The 24579-nt window shown below is 43.7% G+C and overlaps 1 protein-coding gene and 1 pseudogene across 2 annotated transcripts in view; both read left to right on the top strand.

Annotated features, from left to right (window-relative positions):
* The window catches only part of ANKRD13A (ankyrin repeat domain 13A), a 34440-nt gene that overhangs the window by 7140 nt on the left and 2721 nt on the right, over positions 1–24579 (top strand). Inside the window, exons 2-14 of one of the 2 annotated variants that reach the window (XM_086348345.1) lie at positions 4957–5089; positions 7120–7244; positions 9488–9533; positions 10643–10786; positions 10965–11154; positions 17018–17084; positions 18442–18523; positions 19620–19681; positions 20577–20707; positions 21354–21511; positions 22125–22238; positions 23266–23426; positions 24454–24521. In XM_086348345.1, the coding sequence (XP_086204471.1) occupies positions 4957–5089; positions 7120–7244; positions 9488–9533; positions 10643–10786; positions 10965–11154; positions 17018–17084; positions 18442–18523; positions 19620–19681; positions 20577–20707; positions 21354–21511; positions 22125–22238; positions 23266–23426; positions 24454–24521 (1481 nt within the window). Of the gene's footprint in view, positions 1–4956; positions 5090–7119; positions 7245–9487; positions 9534–10642; positions 10787–10964; positions 11155–17017; positions 17085–18441; positions 18524–19619; positions 19682–20576; positions 20708–21353; positions 21512–22124; positions 22239–23265; positions 23427–24453; positions 24552–24579 lie in introns of both variants that reach the window. The other variant, XM_086348347.1, reaches the window with a different exon arrangement.
* Positions 5378–6116, top strand: LOC147355618 (histone H2A.Z pseudogene; annotated as a pseudogene).

The raw sequence follows: 24579 nt of genomic DNA, 5'->3' as shown, positions 1-24579 counted from the left end.
CGGCTTACAGATCATGGGGTTGCAAAGAGTCTGGCGTGACTGAGCAAGTCAGCGCAGCACAGCACAGTGATTAGTTATTTGAGCGTCTTCCATGTGCTGTTGGCCATTGGCGTATCTTCTTTGAAGAAGTGTCTATTTAAATCCCTTGCCCGTTTAAAAACCGGATCATTTGTCTTTTTATTCATGAATAGAGTTCTTCATGTATTCCAGATGTGCACGTGCTAAGTTGCCTCAGGTGTGTCCGACTGTTTGCGACCTCATGGACTGTAACCCTCCAGGCTCCTCTGTTCATGGGATTCTCCAGGCAAGAATACTGGAGTAGGTTGCCATGCCCTCCTTCAGGGGATCTTCCCGACCCAGGGATTAAACGCGCATCTTTTGTGTCTCCTGCACTGGCAGACGAGTTCTTTACCACTAGGGCCACCTGGGAAGCTCCCATATTCTAAATACTAGCCCATTAATAGGTACATGACTTACAAACGTTTTCTCCCTGTCTTTGTCTTTTTACTTTCTTTATACCGTTTGAAGTATAACAGTTTTCAGTTTAGATGGAGTATAATTTACCTATATTTTCTTTTGTTTCTTATGCTTTTGATGTTGTATCTTAGGAAATTTTGCTTAACACAAGGTCACACAAATATAATTGTATGTTTTCCTCTAAGAGTTTTATTGTTTTATTTCTTACATTCAGGTTTATGATCAACTTTGAGCTAACGTTTGCATTTAGTATATATAATACTTCATTCTTTTTTTGCATGTTGTTATCTAGTTGTTCAAGCACATTTGTGGAAAAGATTATTCTTTCCCCATTGAATTATTTTGGCACCCTTGTTGAAAATCAATTGACCATAGATGTATAAGTTTATTTCTGGACTCTAAATTGTATTCCACTGATTTATATGTCTACCCTTTTGCCAGTATCACAGTCTTGATTGCTGTAGCTTTGTGTAGTAAGTTTTGAAATTGGGAAGTGTGGTTTCTCAAATTTTACTCTTCTTTTCAAGATGATTTTGGCTATTCTGGGTCCCTTGAATTTCCTTAAGAATTTTAGTATCACCTGGTTCATTTCTGCAAGAAATAAGCTGGAATTTTGATGGAGATTGCATTGACTCTGTAGCTCAGTTTAGGGAGTTTTGACATGTTAAAATATTAAGTCTTCTGAACCATGAACGTGGGATGTTTCCATTTTTTAGATCTTTATTTCTTTCAACAGTGCTTTATAGTTTTCAGAGTATAAGGTTTATACTTCTTTTGTTACTTATTTATAAATGTTTTATTATTTTCAATGTCACTATAAATGGAATTTTTTATTTTACTTTTGAGTTGTTACAAGTGTATAAGTATACAACTGATTTTTCTACATTGCTGTTGTAGCCTACAACTTGAACTCATTAGTTCTAATATTTTTTAAGTGGATTTCCCAGGATTTCCTATATGTGAGATCATGTTGTCTATGAATAGAAATAGTTTTACATTTTCCTCAGATGCCTTTTATTTCTTTTTCTTGCCTTATAGTCTTGGTTAGAACCTCTAGTACAATGTTTAATAGATATGATGAAGAGAACATTCCTGTCTTATTTCTTATCTTGGGGGAAAGCATCCATTCTTTCACCGTTAAGTATGATGTTAGCTGTGGGTTTTTCATAGATAGATGATGTTTGAGGAAGTTCCCTTCATTCCTAGTTTGTTGAATGTTTTGGGTTTTTTTTAATCATGAAGGGTGTAGGATTTTGTGAAATGCTTTTTCTGCCTCATCTTAGTCCATTTGGGCTGCAGTAACAAAATATCACGAAGTGGACAGTTTATGAACAATAGAAACCTATATAGTCTTGGCGCCTGGCAGTCCACGACCATGGTGCCAGCGGGTTTGTGTGGTGTCTGGTGAGGGCTTTCCTCCTGGTTCATAGCAAGTGAATCCTCACAGTGTCCTCACTTGGTGGAAGAGGTTTCACAAGCTCTCTGGAGCCTGTTTTCTAAAGACACTCATTCCATTCATGAGGGCTCCACTCTCATGATCTAAGTACTTCCCAAAGGCCCCACTTCCTAATACCATCATCTTTGGAGGTTAGGATGTCAACATACGAATTTTGGGTGGACACTTCACATTCAGACCACAGCGTGCATTTATTGAGATGGTCATATGTTTGTTTGTTTTTTTCTATCAATATGATGTGTCACGTTAATTGATTATTGGATGTTAAGCCACCCTTGCATTTGTGGGATAAACTCACTCGGTCATGGTGTACAATAACCCTTTTCATATATTATTGAATTTATTTTGCTAAAATATTGTTGAGGATTTTTGTATCTATAGTCATAAGAGATACTGTCTGTGGTTGTCTTTCTTGTGTGATTTGTTTGTCATCAGCATAATACTGAGCTTATAAAATGAGTTGGGAGGTTTTCTTCCTTCTTCTGTTTTTGGGTTTGTGAAGAATTGGAATTAATTTGTTGAACGTTTGGTAGAATTCACCAGTGAAGCCCTTCTGGGTCTGAGGTTTTTTTCCCCTGGGAAATTTTAAAATTACCGAGTCAATCTTTTTACTTGTTATAAATTTTTTCTGTTTTTTTTCCTAAGTGAGTTTTGCTAGCTTGTGGCTGCCTAAGAATACGTGCCTTTCATCTAAGTTCTCATTTGTTGGCATACAGTTGTTCATAGCATTCATTTATAATACTTCTCATTTCTGTAGAGTTGATAGTCATATCCCCTATATCATTCCTGATTTTGGTAACTTGAATCTTCTCTTTTTTTTCTTTTGGTTCTTCTAGCCAAAAGTTTGTCAATTTTGTTGATATTTTCCAAGAGCCAACTTTTGGTTTTGTTGATATTTCTCTGTTGATTTTCTATCTTTTTCCCCCCACCAGTTTCCACTCTAATCGTTATTCACCCATTGTTTTAAATCACACTTTCATTATAATATATCATTTTCCCTCCCTTATCTCCTTTCAGATGAGGAGGGGCATAGGAGGCCCTGCACAGTTATAATTATCTATGCAAAGTGTACAGCTATGGGACTCAGACATACAGTTGCCCCACCGCTGCCCTGTGGTCAAAAATAGAAAAAAGTTAACTTAATATATTTGAATTTGATTGTATACATCATATCTAGTGACCCAGAAACTTGAGCCTTACTTCTTAGTCCCAGGTGTTGGCTTTGTTCTAGGGTGTGAATTAACGACTGAAATGACTTAGCAGCAGCAGCAGCAGCAGTTTCCCCTTTTGCCTGGTAAATACTGTTAAGCATCTCCTGTGTCTGGCAGCGTGCTAACCCTAGCACCTTTCATGTAGTACATAAAACTTGTTGAGTAAGAAAGCATCATCTATAACAGACGTGAAAGATAAGAATGAATTTGCTAAGTCTTTCTTTCCTGCTAAACTTCAGCTAAGTTAATAGTTTTAAGTCACATTACTTAAAAGAAAAAAAAGAACAATGATTTAATGCACATTAGAGACTAAGGTGGCAGAAGCTAAGAAATATAAGATTCAGATCCCGCCCTTTGGAATTCTCAAGTGAGATAAACAGGCCATCCCTTTGGAAAAGTCAGGGAATCCCAGGAGGTGGTGTGGGTCCTATTCTAGGAGACGTGATGGCCTTTTAGCACCTGAGAGAACACCGGGCCTGGAGTTGGTCCAGGAGGACACGTGTTCACTTAGCAGAATGTCTTCAGCCACTTCTGTTTTTCTTCGATACCAGTCTGTCTTCACTTCACAATGGCCGCGATACAATTAGCAAAACAGGCAGGTCAGGTAGCTGTTGGATAGTGGCTATTTACCCACAGTCCTGCTTACCTTCCTCTCCTGTGGCCGACAGTGGCTTGTCCTGGATCTCTCTGGAGGCTGCCCCACAACTAGCATCACACATCAACATAAAGCACATTTTCTAAGCAAGCAGTCTCATGATTTGGGGCTGTGGTGGGTCTTCATTGCTGCACACAGGCTCTTTTTTCTAGTAGTGGGGGCTACTCTTCATTGAGATGTGCAGGCTTCTTATTTCTGTGGCCTCTCTTATTGGGGAGCAAGGGCTCAGAGTCGTGGTCCATGTGTTCAGTAGTTGTGGCTCACAGGCTTAGTTGCTCCGTGGCACGTGGGATCTTCTGGACTAGGGATCGAACCCGTGTCCCGTGCACTGGCAAGCAGATTCCCAACCGCTGGACCACCAGGGGAGTCCCCTTAAAGGTTTTTATTTTCCAACAGCCCCACGGAAGTTTCTTGTATCCTTGGAAGAACATTCAGAGCTGTCTCTGGAAGGCAGCACTGACCCGTTCAGACGGAGCCCTGGACCCCAGTGCAGGTGCCGGAGGGAGGGCCAGAGTAGGAGTGAAGAGTAGAAGCCAAATGGATGTCTATCTGCGTCCTCATGCGTGCCTGGCGGACCACGCTCACTGTATGTGGGACCCACGGATGCTGCCACTTCGGGGCACTTGGAGCTCAACAAACAATAACGAGAGTGGTGTTTTGGTGGGAATCCAGCTAGAGAACGTACTTTTATTCTGACCCAAATTATCTTCTGTACTTTCAGTTTTGATTAAAGTCCTTGCACTTCCTGTTCTGGACTTGAGTGCTGAGATGTGCTGGAGAAATCCCCCACGTTCCACACCACAGGGTGGCTGTGTTTCCATGCAAGCCCTTAGCCTTATTTAGACTTAATTTGAGCGCTGTTGTGCTTTGGGTTGTGTTTGATGATCGGAGGCCTGTAGCTGGTGTTTGTTTATGAGGCTCTTAACTTTATAGAAAAAGGAACTCAGTAACCGTCACCTTTATTTATAGCCCCCAGAGTCACATTATTTCAGTTCGTGCCCATGTGTAAGCATTTGTTTTTCCCATGTACTGCTGTCTTGAGTGTGCAAATACTATTTTTAATTTCTGTACTTACTATTAACCTCTGAAACTCCTTTCCACGTTTTTGTGTCCAGTTATATATATCCAGTTACATAAATGCCAGTGTTTATTTACAGAACGTGGAGGCCCTGGATCCTCGAGGTCGCACCCTGTTGCATCTTGCTGTTTCTTTGGGACACTTGGAATCTGCCAGAGTCCTGCTCCGACATAAAGCAGATGTGACAAAGGAAAACCGTGAGGGTTGGACAGGCAAGTGTACTTGCGAAATAACGTAAAGCCTTCCATTTTGTTTTCTCTCTCTGAATAAAGGGTAGCCTCAGTCCTCATTGTCTTCAGAGTCATCTTTATCTTGAGCTCTGTCTCTCTTGGGACTCGGGGCCGGGGAAGGAGCTGAGAGCCTCGGAGGCCACTGGCTTGTCTGCAGCACAATGGTCCCAATTGTGTCCTGGGTCAGGCGCCCAGGGTAGGGGGTGACTCTTCATCCAGAAAGCAGCTCTCAGCGCACCAGACACGAAGGCGAGCACCCGGTTTCCCCTGAGGAGCGTGGCGGTAACTCCAGCAAATCCATCATGATGGACAATCAGAAAGAAATGATAGGCAGTTTGAATCACCATGTGAAGAAGGAGTAGGCGGCGGGCTCTCACTGGGTGTCTGACTAGTCCTTTTTCTGCCTTGCTTGTTTGAAATGGCTGACGGTAAGGCTGGGAAGGACTCAGGAAAAGCCAACACAAAGGCGCTTTCTCACTTGCAGAGAGCCAGTCTGCAGTTCCTGGGGGACCGTATTCATCCATACCTAAAATCTAGGACCACCAGCCATGGATGTGTGGACGTGACTGCCGCTGTGTGTAGCACAGCCATCCTGGAGGACCTCACCGCAGAGGTACTTGAATTGGCAGGAAATGCGTCAGAAGACTTGAAGGTAAAGTGTATTACGCCTCGTCACTTGCAACTTGCTATTCGTGGAGATGAAGAATTGGACTCTCTGATCAAGGCTACAGTTGCTGGTGGTGATGTGAGTCCACACATCCACAAATCTCTGGGAAGAGAGGACACAGAAGACTGTCTAAAAGAAGCCTGGATTCCTTATTATCTCAGGACTCTAAATACCCCTACAGCTATCCAGTGTTGGTGATTCCAGTGGACCATATCTCTGGGAATAAGACAGATTTGCCTTTTTTTGTAATTCTGTTTGAGCAAGTTGGAAGCTTAATTAACTTTCCAACAAGCCAAATTTCTGCATTCGAGTCTTAACCATGTTTAAGTGTTACTGTGGCTTCAAAGAAGCTATTGATTCTGAAGTAGTGGGTTTTGATTGAGTTGACTGTTTTTGAAAAACTGTTTGGATTTTAATTGTGATGTAGAAATTATAGTAACAAACATTTGGTTTGGCACAGACATTTTTTCTGTACCAAAAGAAAAAGTGTGGTGGATAAGCTAAATAAAGGTCATATCTCACCACCCCACCCCCCACCGGCCAAAAAAAAAAAAATTATAGCTGAAAATAGTATCCTTTTCCAGTGAAATCCTGGCACTTCACTTGTTTTGAGACTCTTGAGACTCCCTTGGACTTTGAGGAGATCAAACCAGTCAGTCCTAAAGGAAATCAACCCTGAATATTCATTGGAAGGACTGATGCTGAAGCTCCAATACTTTGGCCACCTGATCGAAAAGCCAACTCATTTGGGAAAACTCTGATGCTGGGAAAGATTGAGGGCAGAAGGAGAAGAGATGGCAGAAGATGAGATAGTTGATAGCATCACCGACTCAATGGACATGAATTTGAGCAAACTCCAGGAGACACTGAAGGACAGAGGAGCCTGGAGTGCTGCAGTCCATGGGATTGTGAAGAGTCAGACACAACGTAGCAACGAAACAACAACACTTGTTCTGCAAGCTCTCCTACTACTGGTCCAAGTAATTGGGGGTTGACTGAGCAAGAATACACACAGCCTGCCTGCCCATCTCCACAGCTGTGTGATCACACAGTGAAAGCCAGCTCTGAAGACACCGTCAGGATTTGAGTCAGTAGTAAGAGACAGGGGGAAGAGAATAATGGCAGGTTTGCTCAAGAGGCTGAAAGTGCTCTGTTCTCTGCTCAGTCAGGTAGGGGTTAAAGTAAGTAGTCATGGTTGTGAACATTGGGTGGGGCTGGAGCCTCTGTCCCGCTTTAAAAAAATTGTTGGCCTTCAATCCAGAGAGATACTTTTCAAGCTGGCTTTGGAATTTGTGAGTAAGTATGAGAATACAGGGTGATCAGATTACATCTTTTTGCCTTCCAGTTTTGCACGAGGCTGTGAGCACCGGTGACCCCGAGATGGTGTACACGGTCCTTCAGCATCGGGACTTCCACAACACGTCCATGGCCCTCGAGGGAGTTCCGGAGCTGCTCCAGAAAATTCTCGAGGTAGCCATAAAAACTGCCCGCGCCATCCGTGGAGTTGAATGCTGACACAGCAGCCACAGACAGTTTGACATCCTTGTGCACCCTCCCAAACAGTTTGAAGGATTGTGAAAACGATGTATTGAATACCAAATAGCGTGATTCCTTGCTTTTGCGATCTGTTAAATGTATGATGTCTTTCACAAACTATGTTTCCAGGTCACTAGACTGACTCTTTTAAGTGCTATTTAAAAGTTAGAACTAAAGACAAATGGACATCAGGCAATTAATTTGTCTAGCTGCCTGTTTTCTTAATAGTAGCATCCTGAGCTTGGGTCATCTTGGGGAAATTATAATGAACTTCATTACTGTCTGGGGATTTTCAGGGCCTGTTGAGGCTCAGAAGTCTTTGTGCAACTCTCCTTGACACCTCTGTCACTTCTAGCCATTAGTATTTTGTGACTTCTAATCCATTGCCTGAACTTAGAGTTATTAGCTTTGGGGCAGTTTATCTGTCTTGTGAGTAAAAGGGTATGGGCTCTGTAACACTTGGAGAAGTTTCTTAAAAGATTTTACTTCTAGGCTCTCAAGTTTGTTTTGTTTGTTTGCTTTAATATTTATTTATTCTACCTCGCCGGGTCTTAGTTGCAGCACGTGGGCTCTTCGACCTGGCACGCACGTGTTTTAGTTACAGCATGGAAACTCTTAGTTGCAGCATGTGGGATCTAGTTCCCTGACCTGGGATCAAACCCCCAGCCTCCCGCATTGAGAGTGTGGAGTCTTAGTCACTAGACCATCAGGGAAGTCCCCCTTGGATTGTTTGGGATGATAGTTACCATTCTTCAGATAGCCTTTGTCACTTGCCGTAGCTGTCTTATTGGTCAGTCATGTGCAGTATTCCTGAGGCAGCCAGCGGTTCAGTTTTCACATCATTTATTCTCAGTTGAAGCACAGAAGTGAGCTCCCCCAAGTACTTCCAAAGATACTTGCTAGATAAATCAGCTTCCCACACTTCTTGAGAAAAATTAACAGCTCTGTTGAGAAAAGGAATAACTTTGCTGTGAGACAATCTGAGCATTCTTCTTAAAAAAATATTAACACTTAAGCTAAATCCTGCCTAAGACATTGATTTTCCACATACTGCACAGAAACCATCCGTGAAATATAAGTTGTTGTATCCACTGATTTTAAAATACATGTGTGTTTGAGTGCACAGAGATCACATAGATTGGTTTTCTTGTCTAACTCACTGTAGGAGGAACTAAAAACATCATCTGTCCATTTGACAAAGCAGAAAATGACTTATTTTACCTAGAGTCACCCCCCCCCCATTTTAAAATTCCATGTAGAAGACTTTTTTCACCTGTGTTGATCCATAGCCATGAACTGCCCTGAATTATACCCTGTGTTGGAGGTTACAGACAGCCCACATATGACCTGGTGCTCCGTGGCACCAGAGGCCATGCCTAACAGCCTTTCAACGGTGTCTCCTCACTGCATGTCCATGTTTCTTTTCCATTGTCCCTTGGAATGACTTTACCCATCTTTGGAATCTGGAATTTCTAGCTTTTGTCTTTTTGGGTTTCTTAAGTAGCTCTCCCAGAACCTTCTATAGGAATTCATGGTGGGTCAGAAAATGATTCTAAACAGGCTTGCTGTGGTGGTGTGAAACCTCAAAAAGCCAAATTCTAGAAGTTTAAGAAGAAAATGAGGGGCAAAAGTCTGAAGGAAAATAACTTCCTGGGGACAGTGATGTCTCACACCCTCCTGGTTTCAGAGTGGTCTGATAAACACCCCACCCTTCCCAGCACACAGAGCCTTTTGCAGTCAAGCTCCCTGTAGGACAGGTGGGGTCCACACTCCTTCTCCTTGCTTAGACCAGCCTGTGACCCTCACTGCTAGGAACCCAACTGAACCCTTAAATCAGATTTGACTTTTATCTCCCTCCAACCTTGTCGCCTGCAGTTAACTTTATTAACTGTCTAGACGTATTTTATAGTGAGATAAAATAACAGCCTGAATATAAAAATAGGCATTTAGTCTGATGGGTTTGCAATTTATGTTTCTTCTTATTTTCTCTGTTCTTTCTCCCTCTGCCTTTTGAACAACCCTATCAGCCCTTACTGTGTGTGTTTCGCTAATGGTACCAAGGGTAATTTATTTTCTTTTATTTTTTAAATTAATTTTTATTGGAGTATAGTCAAATTTACAATGTTGTGTTAGTTTCTGATAGCAGGAGTGATTTCTTTTAAACCTTTGTCCTTCAGGCTCCGGATTTTTACGTGCAGATGAAATGGGAATTCACCAGCTGGGGTGAGTGGCTGTGAGCTTGAAATTCATTTAGCTTGAATATAGGCTTATTTTTCTTTTATGGAAGTTATATATTTATTTTTTAAATCTAGGAAAGGCATACATGAGAGTGACAGTCGCCCACAGTCCTACTTAAGCACAGGTGCTTACTGTTGTAGGTGTGTTCCTTCGAATCGTATCCCACACGCATGGGACTTTTTTTCCCAAGCATTCGTCAATAGAATATATAGACAATTTTGTCTCCTCCTTTTGTTACCTGTGGCTGACATTTATCCATATTATTCGTTTTTTAAAATGTCACTTTAAAGGGGCTAAAGTCTTTAGTAAGTAGATTTATCATAATTCAGTTACTCATTTCCTTATGTAGTTCAATGTGATTCTTTTAAACTTGTTTTTCTAAGGAAGAAGATGAGATGAACATTGGAATAGCTCATTTTTTAACAAAATGGATGCATTGCTCCAAAATCTTATGTAAGGCAAATTGACTGACAGTAATTTTCCTAGATGTTCTACTTTTGTGTCTTGTAGATCAGTTAATGACAGCTTCCAGCTCCCAGAGCCTCAGCAATTTTCACTTCCAGACTTCCCTTTCAGGCATGAAGTCATATTTGCCATGAAACATTTAAACGAACTAAAAAGTATATGAAGGAAGAGAACTTGAGAGTCTTCTATACATCTGAGTTCTTTTTAATGAAAATAATAACCCTGAGCCCAAGTTTTGATAAAGCATCATGTTTTAGACATCTGATCTTGTGACTTGTGGGAACGACAGGATAGTGGGTTGAGGCCAGATGGACACTCACTAGCCCTGCTGGCGGCCAATAAGAGGGGTTCATCTGGGGCTGAGAACACACTTGCGAATCTGATTTAGCGTTTTCTCTGGGCAGGGCATAGATCTGCAGTTTTATAAACGGCTCTAGAACTGAAAGTCCATTCTCATTCTTTAAGAATGACTTCTTGTATCATAAGCATGGGATCCAGGCCCAGTTCTGTATGACCGTTGGCATCTCACTTCTCCTGTCCTTTCAGTAAAGTCAGGGTCCTGATTTGCGGGGCCTGACTGTTCTGCCGGGCCCTCAGGCTTTTCTCAGTAGTGCACATCTCTTCTCCAGTGCCCTTGGTTTCCCGAATATGCCCGAATGACGTCTGTCGCATTTGGAAAAGCGGTGCCAAACTGCGTGTGGATATCACGCTGCTGGGCTTTGAGAACATGAGCTGGATAAGAGGGAGGCGGAGTTTCATCTTTAAAGGAGAAGGTGAGTGGTTTCCCTTGTAGTCGTCACTGCTGTTGCTAAGTTTAGAGTGATTTTTCACCATCGAAACGTGTTCGTGTGTGTGTGTGTGTGAAAGATGATGCAGTTCAATATACGAAGCTTCTTTGGTTTCACATCTTCCTTGCACTGTGCTTAGTTACGCCCTTGTTTCCGTTAACAGACAACTGGGCAGAGTTGATGGAAGTCAACCACGATGACAAAGTGGTCACCACTGAACACTTTGACCTTTCCCAGGAAATGGAACGGCTCACTCTGGACCTGATGAAACCTAAAAGCAGGGAGGTTGAGAGGCGGCTCACAAGCCCTGTCATTAACACCAGCCTTGATACTAAAAACATTGCTTTTGAAAGGTACGGATTTAAGTTCTGCATTTTCATGTCTAATCCCATTACTGCCATCTTTATAGCATGTATACATTAATTGGAAACTATGGGTGGATTAGAATTTTTTTTCTACTATGGAATAAGAAACACTAGTGGGCTTTAAAGTTGATCTCTGCTCCAACCAAATGGAAACCACAGCTGACATCCTCCACCATATGGCAATTTTATCACACGTTGGTGAAGTCTTGGAGAAACGTCTTCATATTCTTTTATGGGCCCTTTTCTAACGGATTTTACCTGAATTTTATCTTTGTGTTTGGCAGTCCACAAGACTCCTCTTGTCCCAAACCATGGAGCTTGAGTTTCTGAGGCAGAAGCAATCCAGTATCGAATGTGGTTGGTTATTAGTCAGATTCACACTTGGCATACAGTTCAATGTGGTTCTACCCCTTGCCCGCCCTCTGCTTCTCCATGAGGCCTAACGGTTTTGAGCAAGTCTGGAGGGTTTCAGTTTGATTCCAGACTTTATCTGGAGCAACCTCTGGGGAGGTCTCTGCCGTGGTTAAGCCAGGTGAGAATGGGTGTCTTCCCCAGGGGCGGCTCCAAGACAGGGAGGGCTTTGTGAGGGGGACAGAGGCTGTCACAGCTATTAGTTAGGCTAAGAGTTTATTCCATAGATCACACTGAACCCAGGGAGTCTACATGAGCCCTGAGTGTTTGCCTAGGATGTCACATCCCGCTCCCTGTAGACCAAAGCCGCATCATCTGAGCTGACACAGACAGCGTTCTCCTGGACTCAGGCTGTCTTCTCTCTTAATGAGTATATGAACTGTTCTTTTTCTTTTCATCTTTCTTTCCAGTAGAAAATTTATTACTAAAACCAGGAGTCTTCTGTGTAGTCAGACGTAAGACTTAAGTGCCCCTTCCCCCTAATTTAGACCAAGCTGTGGAATTAAGGTGTTTGTTTGGTAGCAGAAGAGAGAACGTCAGGTATCTGCTGCCTTGGGTGCAATACCCCTGAGGCAGGGTCAGTGCCCTTTCGTCAGCCTCTGGGCACCGGTCTCACCAGGTGACAGCCGCTGTCTTCCTGGGACAGCAAGCTTTAGGGACTGACCGTACCTGGAAGGGTCTTGGGAAGACATCTCCAGGCTTGAGCACCTGCCTGTGCAGGGCGGGAGGGCCCGCCTGCTCAGGGCTCTGCTCCGAAAGCTGGAAGACGGGAGAGCGAGGGCTGGAGGAACCTGGCGCCGCTGGCGGAGCTGCTCCTTCTGCGGCTTTGAGCCAGCAGCTTCATCTCCGGGTTTCTGTTTCGTCAGCTGAAAGGAGAAAAAGAATGAATCTTGAGCTGAAATCTCAGATGTCGTGAGAAGAGCCAGTGTTCCCTCTAGTTCAGCAGCAGAATTGCAGGGTTATTGTTTGGTCTGAAGTGTCGTTTACAGAGAGGTGATGGTTACTGGCTGTTACCCAGCAGGTAGATGGGCAATGACCGCACCTTCCGTTCGTACTGAGTTGCATTTTGTATTCCTGTGGCCTCGGGGTTTTCAGATAGTTCAGGCTAACCCTCCTTTTGCAACTGATAGGGAGTTGCTGAAAGAGAATTTTCTGGAAAGCAGCTGCTGTTTTGGTGGGGCTCAGAATGAAGTATGTACTCAGTGAGTTTCTTGTGCTTCGAGCAAGGACTTGAGCCCCTCACGAGGGTGAGGTTTGCTGGTAGAAATAGAAAAAGTGTGCTTGCCCGCTTCTTACCCAAGTGAGGTGTGAGCAAGCATTCAGCGGATTAAATTTAGCAGATGAGGGTCTGATATATTCGGATAGTCTTTTTCTTCCCTTTCTTTCTTCTCATCTGTCACTCGGAGCTCGATGTTGGCAAACATGTACTTTTCCCGTGTTCAAGTTTGGCCTGTGGGTATAGACCCTCTGTTTGCAGTCTGGATTTTTCTCTCATCTGAAAGGTTCCTGCCCTGCCCACCTTGAGGCAGCCTCCGAGCCCAGCACCAGCTCAATGGCCTTTGGGGTGCTGTCTCCCTCAGGAGACAGGCAGAGGGAAAATGGCCGAAGAGGAGGCTGGGTTTCCTCCTGTCATTTTCAGAGCCTCTACACATACAGTTGATCAAGAAGTTAAAACCAGAATCTTGGTTTTAAAACAGGATGTAGATGTTGAGTTGAGGACCTAAGCTGTCAGAGAGTGGACATGGGGAAGGCGATGGAGCAGCCGGGATGGCGGATGGGGCGGAGGTGGGTGAATGAGGAGCCTAGCGGTTCCCAGGGAGAAAACGTGGTTCTGATTTCTCAGCATCCACAAAGGATGCCGTGGAGCAGACTGGGTCATCCTTTGGTCCCGCAGAAGACCAGGTGCCAAAACCCTGTGATTTCTTGTGCCAGGATATCGAGTTCTTACTGAGAGACAGGAACTGAGGATCGATTGGTTCCCCCAAAGGAAGATCTGGATTTTCATTGATCACTGACAAAAAGGGGCCTTGGCTTTATGGATCAGTCAGGTGTGGTCCCTAAATGTGTTTCTGGAATGTGAATTGGAGACAGCTAGCCTGCAGGGTCATCCCTTTAGGAGCCCTCTCTTTCCTTGAGTGGGTCACATTGCACTCAGTTCAGTTCAGTTGCTTAGTCATGTTCGACTCTTTGCGACCCCATGGACTGCAGCATGCCGGGCTTCCCTGTCCATCACTAACTCCCGGAGCTTACTCAAACTCATGTCCATTGAGTCGGTGATACCATCCAACCATCTCATCCTCTGTCGTGCCCTTCTCCTCCTGCCTTCAATCTTTCCCAGCATCAGGGTCTTTTCCATTGAGACAGTTCTTCACATCAGGTGGCCAAAGTATTGGAGTTTCAGCTTCAGCATCAGTCCTTCCAATGAATATTCAGGATTGATTTCCTTTAGGATTGACTGGTTTGATCTCCTTGCTGTCCAAGGGACTCTCAAGAGTCTTCTCCAACATCACAGTTCAAAAGCATCAATTCTTCAGCAGCTCAGCTTTATGGTTCAACTCACATCCATACATAACTATTGGAAAACCATACCTTTGACTAGACAGACCTTTGTTGGCAAAGTAATGTCTCTGCTTTTTAATATGCTGTCTAGGTTTGTCATAACTTCTCTTCCAAGGAGCAAGTGTCTGTTAATTTCATGGCTGCAGTCACCATCTGCAGTGATTTTGGAGCCCAAGAAAAGAAAGTCTGTCACTGTTTCCATTGTTTCCCCATCTATTTGCTGTGAAATGATGGGACCAGATGCCATGATCTTAGTTTTTGAATACTGAGTTTTAAACCAGCTTTTTCACTCTCCTCTTTTACTTTCATCAGGAGGCTTTTTAGTCCCTCTTCACTTTCTGCCATAAGGGTGGTGTCATCTGCATATCTGAGGCTATTGATATTTCTCCCTGCAATCTTGATTCCAGCTTGTGCTTCATCCAGCCCACCATGTCGCATGATACACTCTGCATTTTAGTTAAACAAGCAGGGTGACAGTATACAGCCTTGACATACTCCTTTCCTGATTTGGAACCAGTCTGTTGTTCCATGTCCAGTTCTAACTGTTGTTTCTTGACCTACATACAGATTTCTCAGGAGGCAGGTCAGGTGGTCAGCTATTCCCATCTCTTTAAGAATTTTCCACAGTTTGTTATGATCCACACTGTCAGAGGCTTAGTCAATAAAGCAGAAGTAGATGTTTATCTGGAACTCTCTTGCTTTTTCTGTGATCCAACGGATGTTGGCAATTTGATTCCTTTGCCTTTTCCAAATCCAGCTTGAACATTTGGAAGTTCTCAGTTCACATACTGTTGGAGCCTCACTTGGAGAATTTTGAGCATTACTTTGCTAGCATGTGAGATGAGTGCAATTGTGCAGTAGTTTGAGCATTCTTTGGCATTGTGTTTCTTTGGGATTGGGATGAAACTGACCTTTTGCAGTCCTGTGGCCACTGCTGAGTTTTCCAGATTTGCTGGCATATTGAGTGCAGCACTTTCACAGCATCATCTTTTAGGATTTGAAATAGCTCAACTGGAATTCTGTCACCTCCACTAGCTTTGTTTGTAGTGATGCTTCCATGAGGCCCACTTGACTTCACATTCCAGGATGTCTGGCTCTACGTGAGTGATCACACCTTCGTGGTTATCTGGGTCATGAAGATCTTTTTTGTACAGTTCTTCTGTGTATTCTTGCCATCTCTTCTTAATACCTTCTGCTTCTGTTAGGTCCATACCATTTCTGTCCTTTATTGTGCCCATCTTTGCATGAAATGTTCCCTTGGTATCTCTAATTTTCTTGAAGAGATCTCTAGTCTTTCCCATTCTGCTGTTTTCCTCTATTTTTTTGCATTGATCACTGAGGAAGGCTTTCTTATCTCTCCTTGCTATTCTTTGGAACTCTGCATTTAGATGGGTATATCTTTTCCTTTTCTCCTTTGCCTTTCACTTCTCTTCTTTTCTCAGCAATTTGTAAGTCCTCCTCAGACAACCATTTTGCCTTCTTGCATTTCTTTTTCTTAGGGATGGTCTTGATCATTGCCTCCTGTACAATATCAAGAACCTCCATAGTTCTTCAGGCATTCTGTCTATCAGATCTAATCCCTTGAATCTATTTGTCAGTTCTACTGTATAATTGTAAGCGATTTGATTTAGGTCATACCTGAATGGTCTAGTGGTTTTCCCTACTTTCTTCAGTGTAAGTCTGAATTTTACATTAAGGAGTTTCATGATCTGAGCCACAGTCAGCTCCCGGTCTTGTTTTTGCTGACTGATGTTGCACTAATGGTGGATAATGAATAGGAAAACTAAGGCTCTGGCCCCTCCTTTCTGTGATGGACTATAATAAACACCTGAAACTCCTTCTTCCCAGCCAGGACTAATTTCTTTGACCAGATCTCATCAGAAGAAAAGCAGACTGTTTGGAAAAACAGGGTGCAGGTCACCCCCTCCCTGCCACCTGTGTGTGCCCCGTGTCACCCAGGGTCGGGGCGGAAGGCAGGCTCAAGTGCAGCCGTCGCAAGGAGCTGGGATGTGATATCCTAGACAAAGGGGCCATCTGGGCAGGGCTCCCCGGGGCTTGGGAGCGTTTCCCAGAGTGAGCTGCCTTGAAAACGATCCACAGCTTCTTGGCTGCTTTTGGTTCCTAAATGTGTTTTTTTCCAGGCATATATTGAGTGGAGTAACGAGGGGTTCAGGCACTTAACCAAGGCTGCAGCTGCTGCCGAAGTGCTGACTGCTTTAAAGCAGCTCCAGTGGAGCTGGACTCAAGGGCTAGGCTAAAAAACCACTTGAGACATGGTTCCCACCACTGCTGCACCAAACCGGACACAGAGTGTGCCTCCCAAGCCTTTTTACTGGTGCTCACGACTTCTGCACACAGCTCCCCACAGCCATGAGTTCCCGCCCCACCCGCTTTCTCCTTCCTGAGGAGCAGGATGGCCTGTGCCTCACGGATCTAAGAATTCCTAGGCTGAGATAATGCTGCTCAACGGGCTGCAGCTGCCGACCCTGTCGGTGCCCGTGGTCCGGATGACCTAGGAAAGGCTCCCCACCTAGTGGTGAGCCCTTGGATGCTGGTCGTCTGCGCTCAGTCCTCTGAGACAGCTGTCCCATGAGTGTCACCACCTTTGTCGCCTCTGCTGGCAGCTTTTGTCACGAAGCCAAGAGGGGAGGCTTTCTCTGCCAAGGGGGCTAGGCAAATTGATGAATAACTGCGGGAGGGGGTGCGGGGGGCTGTTTGAGCCATCTGTCATTAGCAACATCCTTCCGTGGACAGAGGGACCCTAATTTCCAAGTGTCCTTCGCTCACTTAAGCTGGGGGAAGAAAACCTGTAAAGGCTGCAGGGATGAATCTGAATGGCATATTGTACATGTGGAAATTTGTGGTGTTCACTTTTTATCAGAACTAAATCCGGATTCTGGGGCTGGAGGACAGATAAAGCAGAAGTTGTTAATGGTTACGAAGCAAAGGTAAAAGGACACTCTTAAAATAAGATTTCATACAGCTCTTTAGCTTCTATGCAAATGAGGGGTCTGTTCAGACTTTGTCATGCATCTGTGCTGAGGAGGTGCTCTGGGAAATAAGTTCTGTCTAGCGTGTCTCTTCCTTGGATTTGTATCTTATTTGACTTGCAGAAGGTGAACTAGCACATCCCAAGGAGGTCTCTAGTTAGGCCAAAGAGAAACTGCTGTAGAGAAATGAGTCCCAGTATCAGTTGTCCTGGTGAGAGTGACAATTTTTTTCTTTAAAAACAAAAGGAAAAGAAAGGACTAGACTTAACATGCTTGTTCATTTTTTTTTTCTTTTTTAATCACCTGAGTAGGTTTAAAAAATATATATGGCAAAATGGCTTTTAGGAGTCTCCCAATATTCTTAGTCAACCTCATTGTAAACCAGTAGGCTCCCAGCCCACTCACATGACGTCAGTGAATTTAGAACACAGCTGTCAGAGTGGAGACGACAGTTGCTCGAGTCATCTGGCATTTTGTCAACTGGGAAGCTGTCTCTTGGCCTCCCACTAGGCCTGCAGTACAGTGGGGGTTGATGGCTCACAGCCACGCTGCCAGGAGCGGCAGGGTCCTCTGGTGACCTCTGAGTGCGCAAGGAAGGCTTACGTCACACTCAGCGAGATGCACTTAGAAGTGCTGCGTGTGTTCCTTGAATCTTTGAACACTGGGAATCCAGTGTTAGGCATCCTCAGTTAATTCTCTGTGAACCATAACATTTGACTTTTCAGACCCAGTGTTCCTTAGTCAACCTTGAAAACAAGAGCGTTGACCCTGGCAGTTAAAATAATTTGGGGTCAATAAACAGAATACCTTTTAAGCAGTGGCTTGCTGGTTTTCTCTTAATCTTACTGGTGTGGAGAACCTTGTGTTCCTTCCATTTTCCTTCTGCCCCAGCAGATGGCTGTCCAGGTCAGTCCTGGTATAAGATTACCAAAAATCAGTCCAGGGACACGACACAGGTTCAGTTCTCTTAGGAGAAGTTCAGCTGGGAGGTCTACACTGCAGGCCCCTCTTTGAGAGGGTTTGGCAACACGAAGGGCAAGTAGGCAGGAGCAGCCTGTCCCTGTCAACTCCTCAGGGGTAATGAAAGATGTCAGGGATGCAGAGTAACTACTGAGACACTTCTAAGTTGGTAGCTGTTGTATTTTCTCTGAAGAGTCCTAATGAATGTTTAACCATTTCTCATTTTTATTTTGCTGGATTTTTTTTTTTTTTGGCTTTGTTTTGTTTTGGCTTCAGCATTCTTGCTCTTGCTATTGCTTCTCTGTTGAATTTTGATTCCCCATGTCACTGTTTCCTTTTGCACACACCTCTCAAGGTTTACACGGTGAACAATGTCAGTGTGATCACCAAAATACGGACAGAACATCTGACCGAGGAAGAAAAAAAGAGATATAAAGGTAATTTCTTCCCTTCTCCCTGCCCCCACCCCACCCCATTTCTAGCCTACAGCACACCTTCGTCAGCTCTGTTAAACTCGGGGGTCAATGTGATGGGGTCATGCCATGTGAATTTCCTCCTTATAAATTTCTCCCTCGTCTGACTCACTCCTGGTGGCACTTCCCTGTAGTTGGCATCAGCTGTAATTAAAGCCATTCACAAGGCCTTGCTGATGTTTTATGAAGAACAGTTGTTGAAGTCAAGTCGAAAAAGTAGATAAAGATATTGAAGAGTATTTATCACTGAAGTGAGTTAGTGCAAAGCATCATGGTGGGAGATTCAGACAGGACCTGGGCTCTGAACCAAAACGTGGCCAACATGTGGCCGCCTTATCTCAGCTCGCTGAGGCCAGTGGGGCCTTGTGAGGTTACCTACCCACTCTGCCACGGTCACCTCCGCTACCAGACCTGCCTTAAGAGTCATTGCGAGGATGAGATGAGTTGCTGCACGTTGGAGACCAGGGCCTGCAGCACGTGGTAAGCATGTAGTCGCTGTTAACTCCCTCGTCCACTACTATTCCCTTCAGTCCACTTTGACAGAGGAGGAAGCCAAGGCCTCAGTCACACAAGAGGTGACCCACAGGTACAGTTGGAATCAGATCCGGCTCATTCCTAAATCTAAACTCTTTGTAGTGATTCTGATTGAATTCTTAAAACTCTGTCCATCGAGCTTAGAGACCTTAATAAAAGTGTCATAGAAATACTCACTCAATCGTATCTGACTCTCTGCAACCCCATGAACTATTGCCCCACCAGGCTCCTCTGTCTGTGGTATTTCCCAGGCAAGAATACTGGAGTAGGTTGCCATTTCCTCCTCCAGGGGATCTTTCTGACCCAGAGATCGAACCCAGGTCTCCTGCATTGGCAGGTCAATTCTTTACCACTGAGCGACCTGGGAAGCCCCCAGAAAGAATGCTAGCTGATGGTTATTAGAGATGATTTTATTGGCCTGTTCATGGATGGATTTCCTAATGCATGATGGAGAAACGTGAAGGTAGAACGGGAATCTTTTTCTATAATCATAAGTAAAGTCAAATAAACTTTCCCCCCTCTGTAGCCGACAGGAACCCACTGGAATCGCTGCTCGGGACTGTGGAACACCAGTTTGGTGCTCAAGGGGTAAGTCAAAGCGTGATTTCCAGCATGGTTTAACAGGAGATGACTTTTCTGTGCTTCTGGTGGAATTTCCTGCATCCTGAGCAGGCCACTTTATTTGAAAAAGCTTAAGAGCACTCCCCAGCTAGAATTGGAGATGTTCTTTTGGAAGAGAATCAGATGAGCAAGTCTTGGAAAAGAGATTTTTAGATGCAGATAGTGATCATAGGAATCAGGTGCTTTCTCTCGCATCTGTTTTAAACTAGGACCTCTCTATAAAAATGGGACTGGAAAGAAAAAAAAGGATTCGGGACTTTATATTTTAATAGAGCACCTTAACAAACATTTTCTGACTCAGTCCTCACAATAACTGTGTGAAATTTGCTGCCGCGGATGTCACTGAGGGTCTGAAAAATGAAGTGACCTTTCCAGTGTCACAGGCTAGAGAAGGACAGAGCTGGAACCTGATCTTCAAATCTTCAAATCTCATGAACTGTAGCCCACCAGGCTCCTCCATCCATGGGATTTTCAGGCAAGAATACTGGAGTGGGTTGCCATTTCCTTCTCCAGGGGATCTTCCTGACCCAGGGATTGAACCCTGGGTTCAGTCTGAAGATATGCTTTCAGATATTTCTGTCTATATCTCTTTTCTTTTTCCTTTCTCTAATCAGGAGGTAAAAAGGCAGAGGAGATTGGAGAAACGATTTGAAATGGAGAAATCCTTTAGGCTTGGCCATGTAGTTTGGTCATAGGTTTGTAGGTGTTCTGTGCAGTAACTTAATTAAAAAAAAAAAAGTTAATGACCAGAACTTGCTGCTCTGTAGCTGGTTAACACAGCCACCTCAGAGGCTGGGTGCCATAGACCTCCACTTGCCAGCAGCATTGGCATTTCTGACTCCCCTGAGTTCTGGCTCGGCAGGACCTCACGACAGAGTGCGCCACGGCCCACAACCCCACAGCCATCACGCCTGACGAGTACTTCAACGAAGAGTTCGATCTGAAAGACAGGGACATCGGAAGGCCGAAGGAGCTGACGATTAGGACGCAAAAGTAAGACGGACTCAGCGGTCATTTTCAACTTACAGATTCTTATTTGTTTGAGAAGTTGTGCTGTTTCCCATGTCGTGGTTCTTCTTCCAGCCCCTCCCTTGAAAAATAATTTCAAATTACTGGGATTTCCCTGGCAGTCCCTTTGGTTAATAAGACTTCTTGCCCTGCTACTTCAGGAGCACAAGTTCCCCTGGTTGGGCAATTGAGATCACGCATTCTGAGTGACTCCCCCAAAAAATTAAAATCACTTTATCTGATGAAAGGCGACAGTAAATTTCCCATCTTATTATTAGCCCTTCTCCAAATAGAATATAGACTGGATATAAGAATTCCTTTTTTGTTTTTAACTGCCGACAAGCCTCAACTGATCAAATGAAATGGTTTCCCCTAGCTACCAATACTCCCTGCTTGCTATCGATTAAGGCTTGTGGCACAGGTCGTTTGCCCCCAGTTGCCCTGATTTCGGGGTGATGCAAGTTCTTTGTGGCTCTCATCCCTTCCCAGCTCTGACGCAGGGGATGTGAGATAACTGGGGAGACTGGGGCATAGGGAAGCGGGTGTTGTCTAGGCTACTGCAGAGAAATCACGCAGTCTCCCCATCTCGGGGACCCGGCCTCAGTTGGTCTCATCTTACCCAATCCGGCAGGTTTAAAGCAACGCTGTGGATGTGTGAGGAGTTCCCGCTGTCCCTGGTAGAGCAGGTGGTCCCCATCATTGACCTGATGGCCCGCACCAGCGCTCATTTTGCCCGGCTGAGAGACTTCATCAAACTGGAATTCCCGCCCGGATTTCCCGTCAAAATAGGTACCATTCAGTCAAGCAGAGGAGCACCCGACAAGGGACTTAATGGAAGAGGGCAGACTTGTCCTCGAGTTCATTGTGATTTACAGAAGTGTCCTGGTTCTTAGTTCATTTTGCACATCAAAATTAGGAATTTCCCCCAGCCATCAGTGCTGCTTACAGATGATGCTGACAGATGACAAAGGCATAAAAAGGGGACACATGCCTTGTTTTAAGATCAAACTTTACTGAAGTGAAACTTCAAATTAGACTTACTATTTGAAGAAGACAGTTGACACTAAGATCCTCTGATCATTAATATGTTTTAGGGCTTGAATTAGTGCACATGACACCACATATAATACATAATTGCTTGTGAAGAATTTACCTTTTGGATAGTTGTATATTCATAACACTTGAAACCTGGCTCGATCACTTCCTGTGATCTAGAAGAAGTCACTTAACCTCTCTTTAATCTCAGTCTTCCTATATGAATATTGGGAAAGGGTTGTTTTGATTAAATGAAATCATACTTATAGAAAGTACTTAGCATGGTACCAGCGTAGTAAGTGCTCAGTAAGTGGTGGCTGTTATTCTTCTGGATAAAGTTTATTTATAAAAGCTTTTATTTTGTTAGAAATTCCCTTGTTTCATGTCTTAAATGCACGGATTACATTTGGAAATGTTAATGGCTGTAGCACTGCTGAAGAAACTGTATCTCAACATGTGGAAGGGACCCAGCCTGATTCAGGTAAAAAAAAAAGTTGGATTTTGTGGTTTAAAAAAAAATTCATACATTTAATCATTATACTGATTATTCGGTTTGAAATTAGAGTATCTTATGAAGTTGATTTCTGTCCTGAATGAAAGAAAATTTTAGATTTAGTTTCAATTAAGTAAAACAAAAATTTTGTAGGAATGTATGAATATGACGCCTCTTGAATTAAAAAGACAGCCTATCTTAAAAAACAGCTTTACTGAGGTGTGACATGTAATCACATCCTCCCATTTTAAATGTGACAGTTCATTGCGTTTTGACAAATGTATACAAACCCATGTAACCATCACCACAGGCAAGATACAGAACATTTCCATTAACTCCCCCTAATTTCCTCAGGCTCCTTTGCCATCAGTCCCATTCAGATGTTGGATGCTGTTGTAAATGGATTTATTTTTTAGTTTTATCTTCCTGTTTACTCACTTATACTGAAACTTAATTGGGTTTTTTTCAGTTTCTTTTTTATTATGGTACAATAGTATTCTGTGTCTTAGGCTAGTTGAAGGATATGCAGGCCTTTGTTTTTATTAATATCACTTTTGAGTTTACAGGTGTATTATATACTCTTTTATATGTTTACTATTTTTCATAATAATAAAACATAAAGACATTGGTGTGATTGTGTGTATATCTACAAACAGACATCACATTCCTCAGAGGACACACAAGTAAACACTGGTTACCTCTGGCATTTGGAAATAGCAGACAGGGTGTAGGGAGAGAGATCTTCACTTTTAATTTTGCAGTCTTGTGTATTTTTTTTTTTTTTTTGGTGATTATGCATTATATTACTAAAAAAAAAGTCAAGGCAAAAAGGAAAAAAAAAAAACAAACAGTATTCTGGTACTTTTCCCTGTCGAGGTTATTCTTCTTCGAAATCTCTCTCACCTAACAGCAAATCTTGATATTAATCATTTTAATTTAAAAAATTTTTATAAAAGTTGAAGTGGAAATTTATTCTGCTTACTCAGGCACTGGACTGTTACCTTCTGTGTTGCAGCTTCCCCTCTCACAAACTTCGAGGTTGATCAGTCTGTGTTTGAAATCCCTGAGTCTTACCACGTTCAAGACAATGGCAGAAACGTGCATCTGCAGGACGAAGATTATGAGATAATGCAGTTTGCCATCCAGCAGAGCTTACTGGAGTCCAGCCGAAGCCAGGTACATGTATCAGAACCAATGGCAGGGCTGGGAAGGTTTTACCCTCCCGTTTGGCCCCAGTCTTTGGTTCTAAATGACAAGTTTGGCATATATGTGGTATTTACCTAGGTTATATTTTATGTCCCTGGTCTTTTATGAACGCTTCTTATATAAGACCACATGCGTAGCCCCAGTCAGCATCATTTACAGGATGTTCCCTGCCAGACTTGGTGACTTCCTGCTCTACAAGAGTGGGGTCTGCTTCTGCCTTTTGGTGTGGTCCTAGGCTCCTGCTATCCACTGCTTTCCTCACATCATTCATCCAGCAGATGTTTGCACAGTGCCTGCTTTGTGCCAGGTGCTGGGAGGTTCTGTGGTGAAGCAGCCCCAGTGCCTGCCTTCACGGAGCCACTAAGCTTTGAGAACGGTGCCCACACTCCAGTGTCCTCCCAGCCTAGGTTTTTCACATTCTTGCTTTTTCTGGAGGCTCAGAGCTCGGTAGCATGAGCCCCCCCTGCCATGGACCCATTCTTAGAGCCATTTTGTTTTCTGAGGCTGCTGGGCCAAGGGCCAGACCCCAGTGCTGGCATGTTCCCGAGAGGCTTCCCTCCCCTCACCCTCACCATCAATCCAGCGTGCTTTTCCTTTCCCCATTCTAAGTGAGCTTATTTCTGCCCAACAGCTACATCAACCTTGACCATACACTTTGAAAAGAGGAGTAGCCAAAGATGACCAATAATGAGTTACGTATTCTGGTCTTGCTCTGTTCATTTAAACTTTGCCTAAGGTTGAGTAGTTTTTAATAGATTGGTTTGATATCAAGTAAGGGAAACTGGGAGCTGTCAGTCAGGGTAGCGGACCCTGTACTACCTGATGTTTGGGTGTTACTTTAGAAATAATCCCAGTCCCTGTTAGTTTTTCCACCCAGCACCGATGATAATGGACTTGAAATACTGTTAACTTTGTTCTTGCTGCTTTCATTTTGTTGTCAGTACAACACTTTATTCCTTCTAAGGGGTATTCACGTGCATCCGTTTGTCTTTCCTAGGAGCTTTCAGGACCAGCTTCTAATGGAGGGATCAACCAGGCACATGCCTATGATGCCCAGTATGAGAGGTGATTGACATGACTCTTGATTAACCTGAGGTTGGTACAGGTGCCTAGGACACGCAGC

This window comes from Bos grunniens, chromosome 17, assembly GCF_055505025.1.
Source record: "Bos grunniens cultivar Pamir isolate PY7600 chromosome 17, Bosgru_T2T1.0, whole genome shotgun sequence".
In the NCBI taxonomy this organism is placed as follows: domain Eukaryota; kingdom Metazoa; phylum Chordata; class Mammalia; order Artiodactyla; family Bovidae; genus Bos; species Bos grunniens.
Note: the sequence above shows the minus strand (reverse complement) of the source record. Positions and strands in the feature narration are given on the sequence as shown.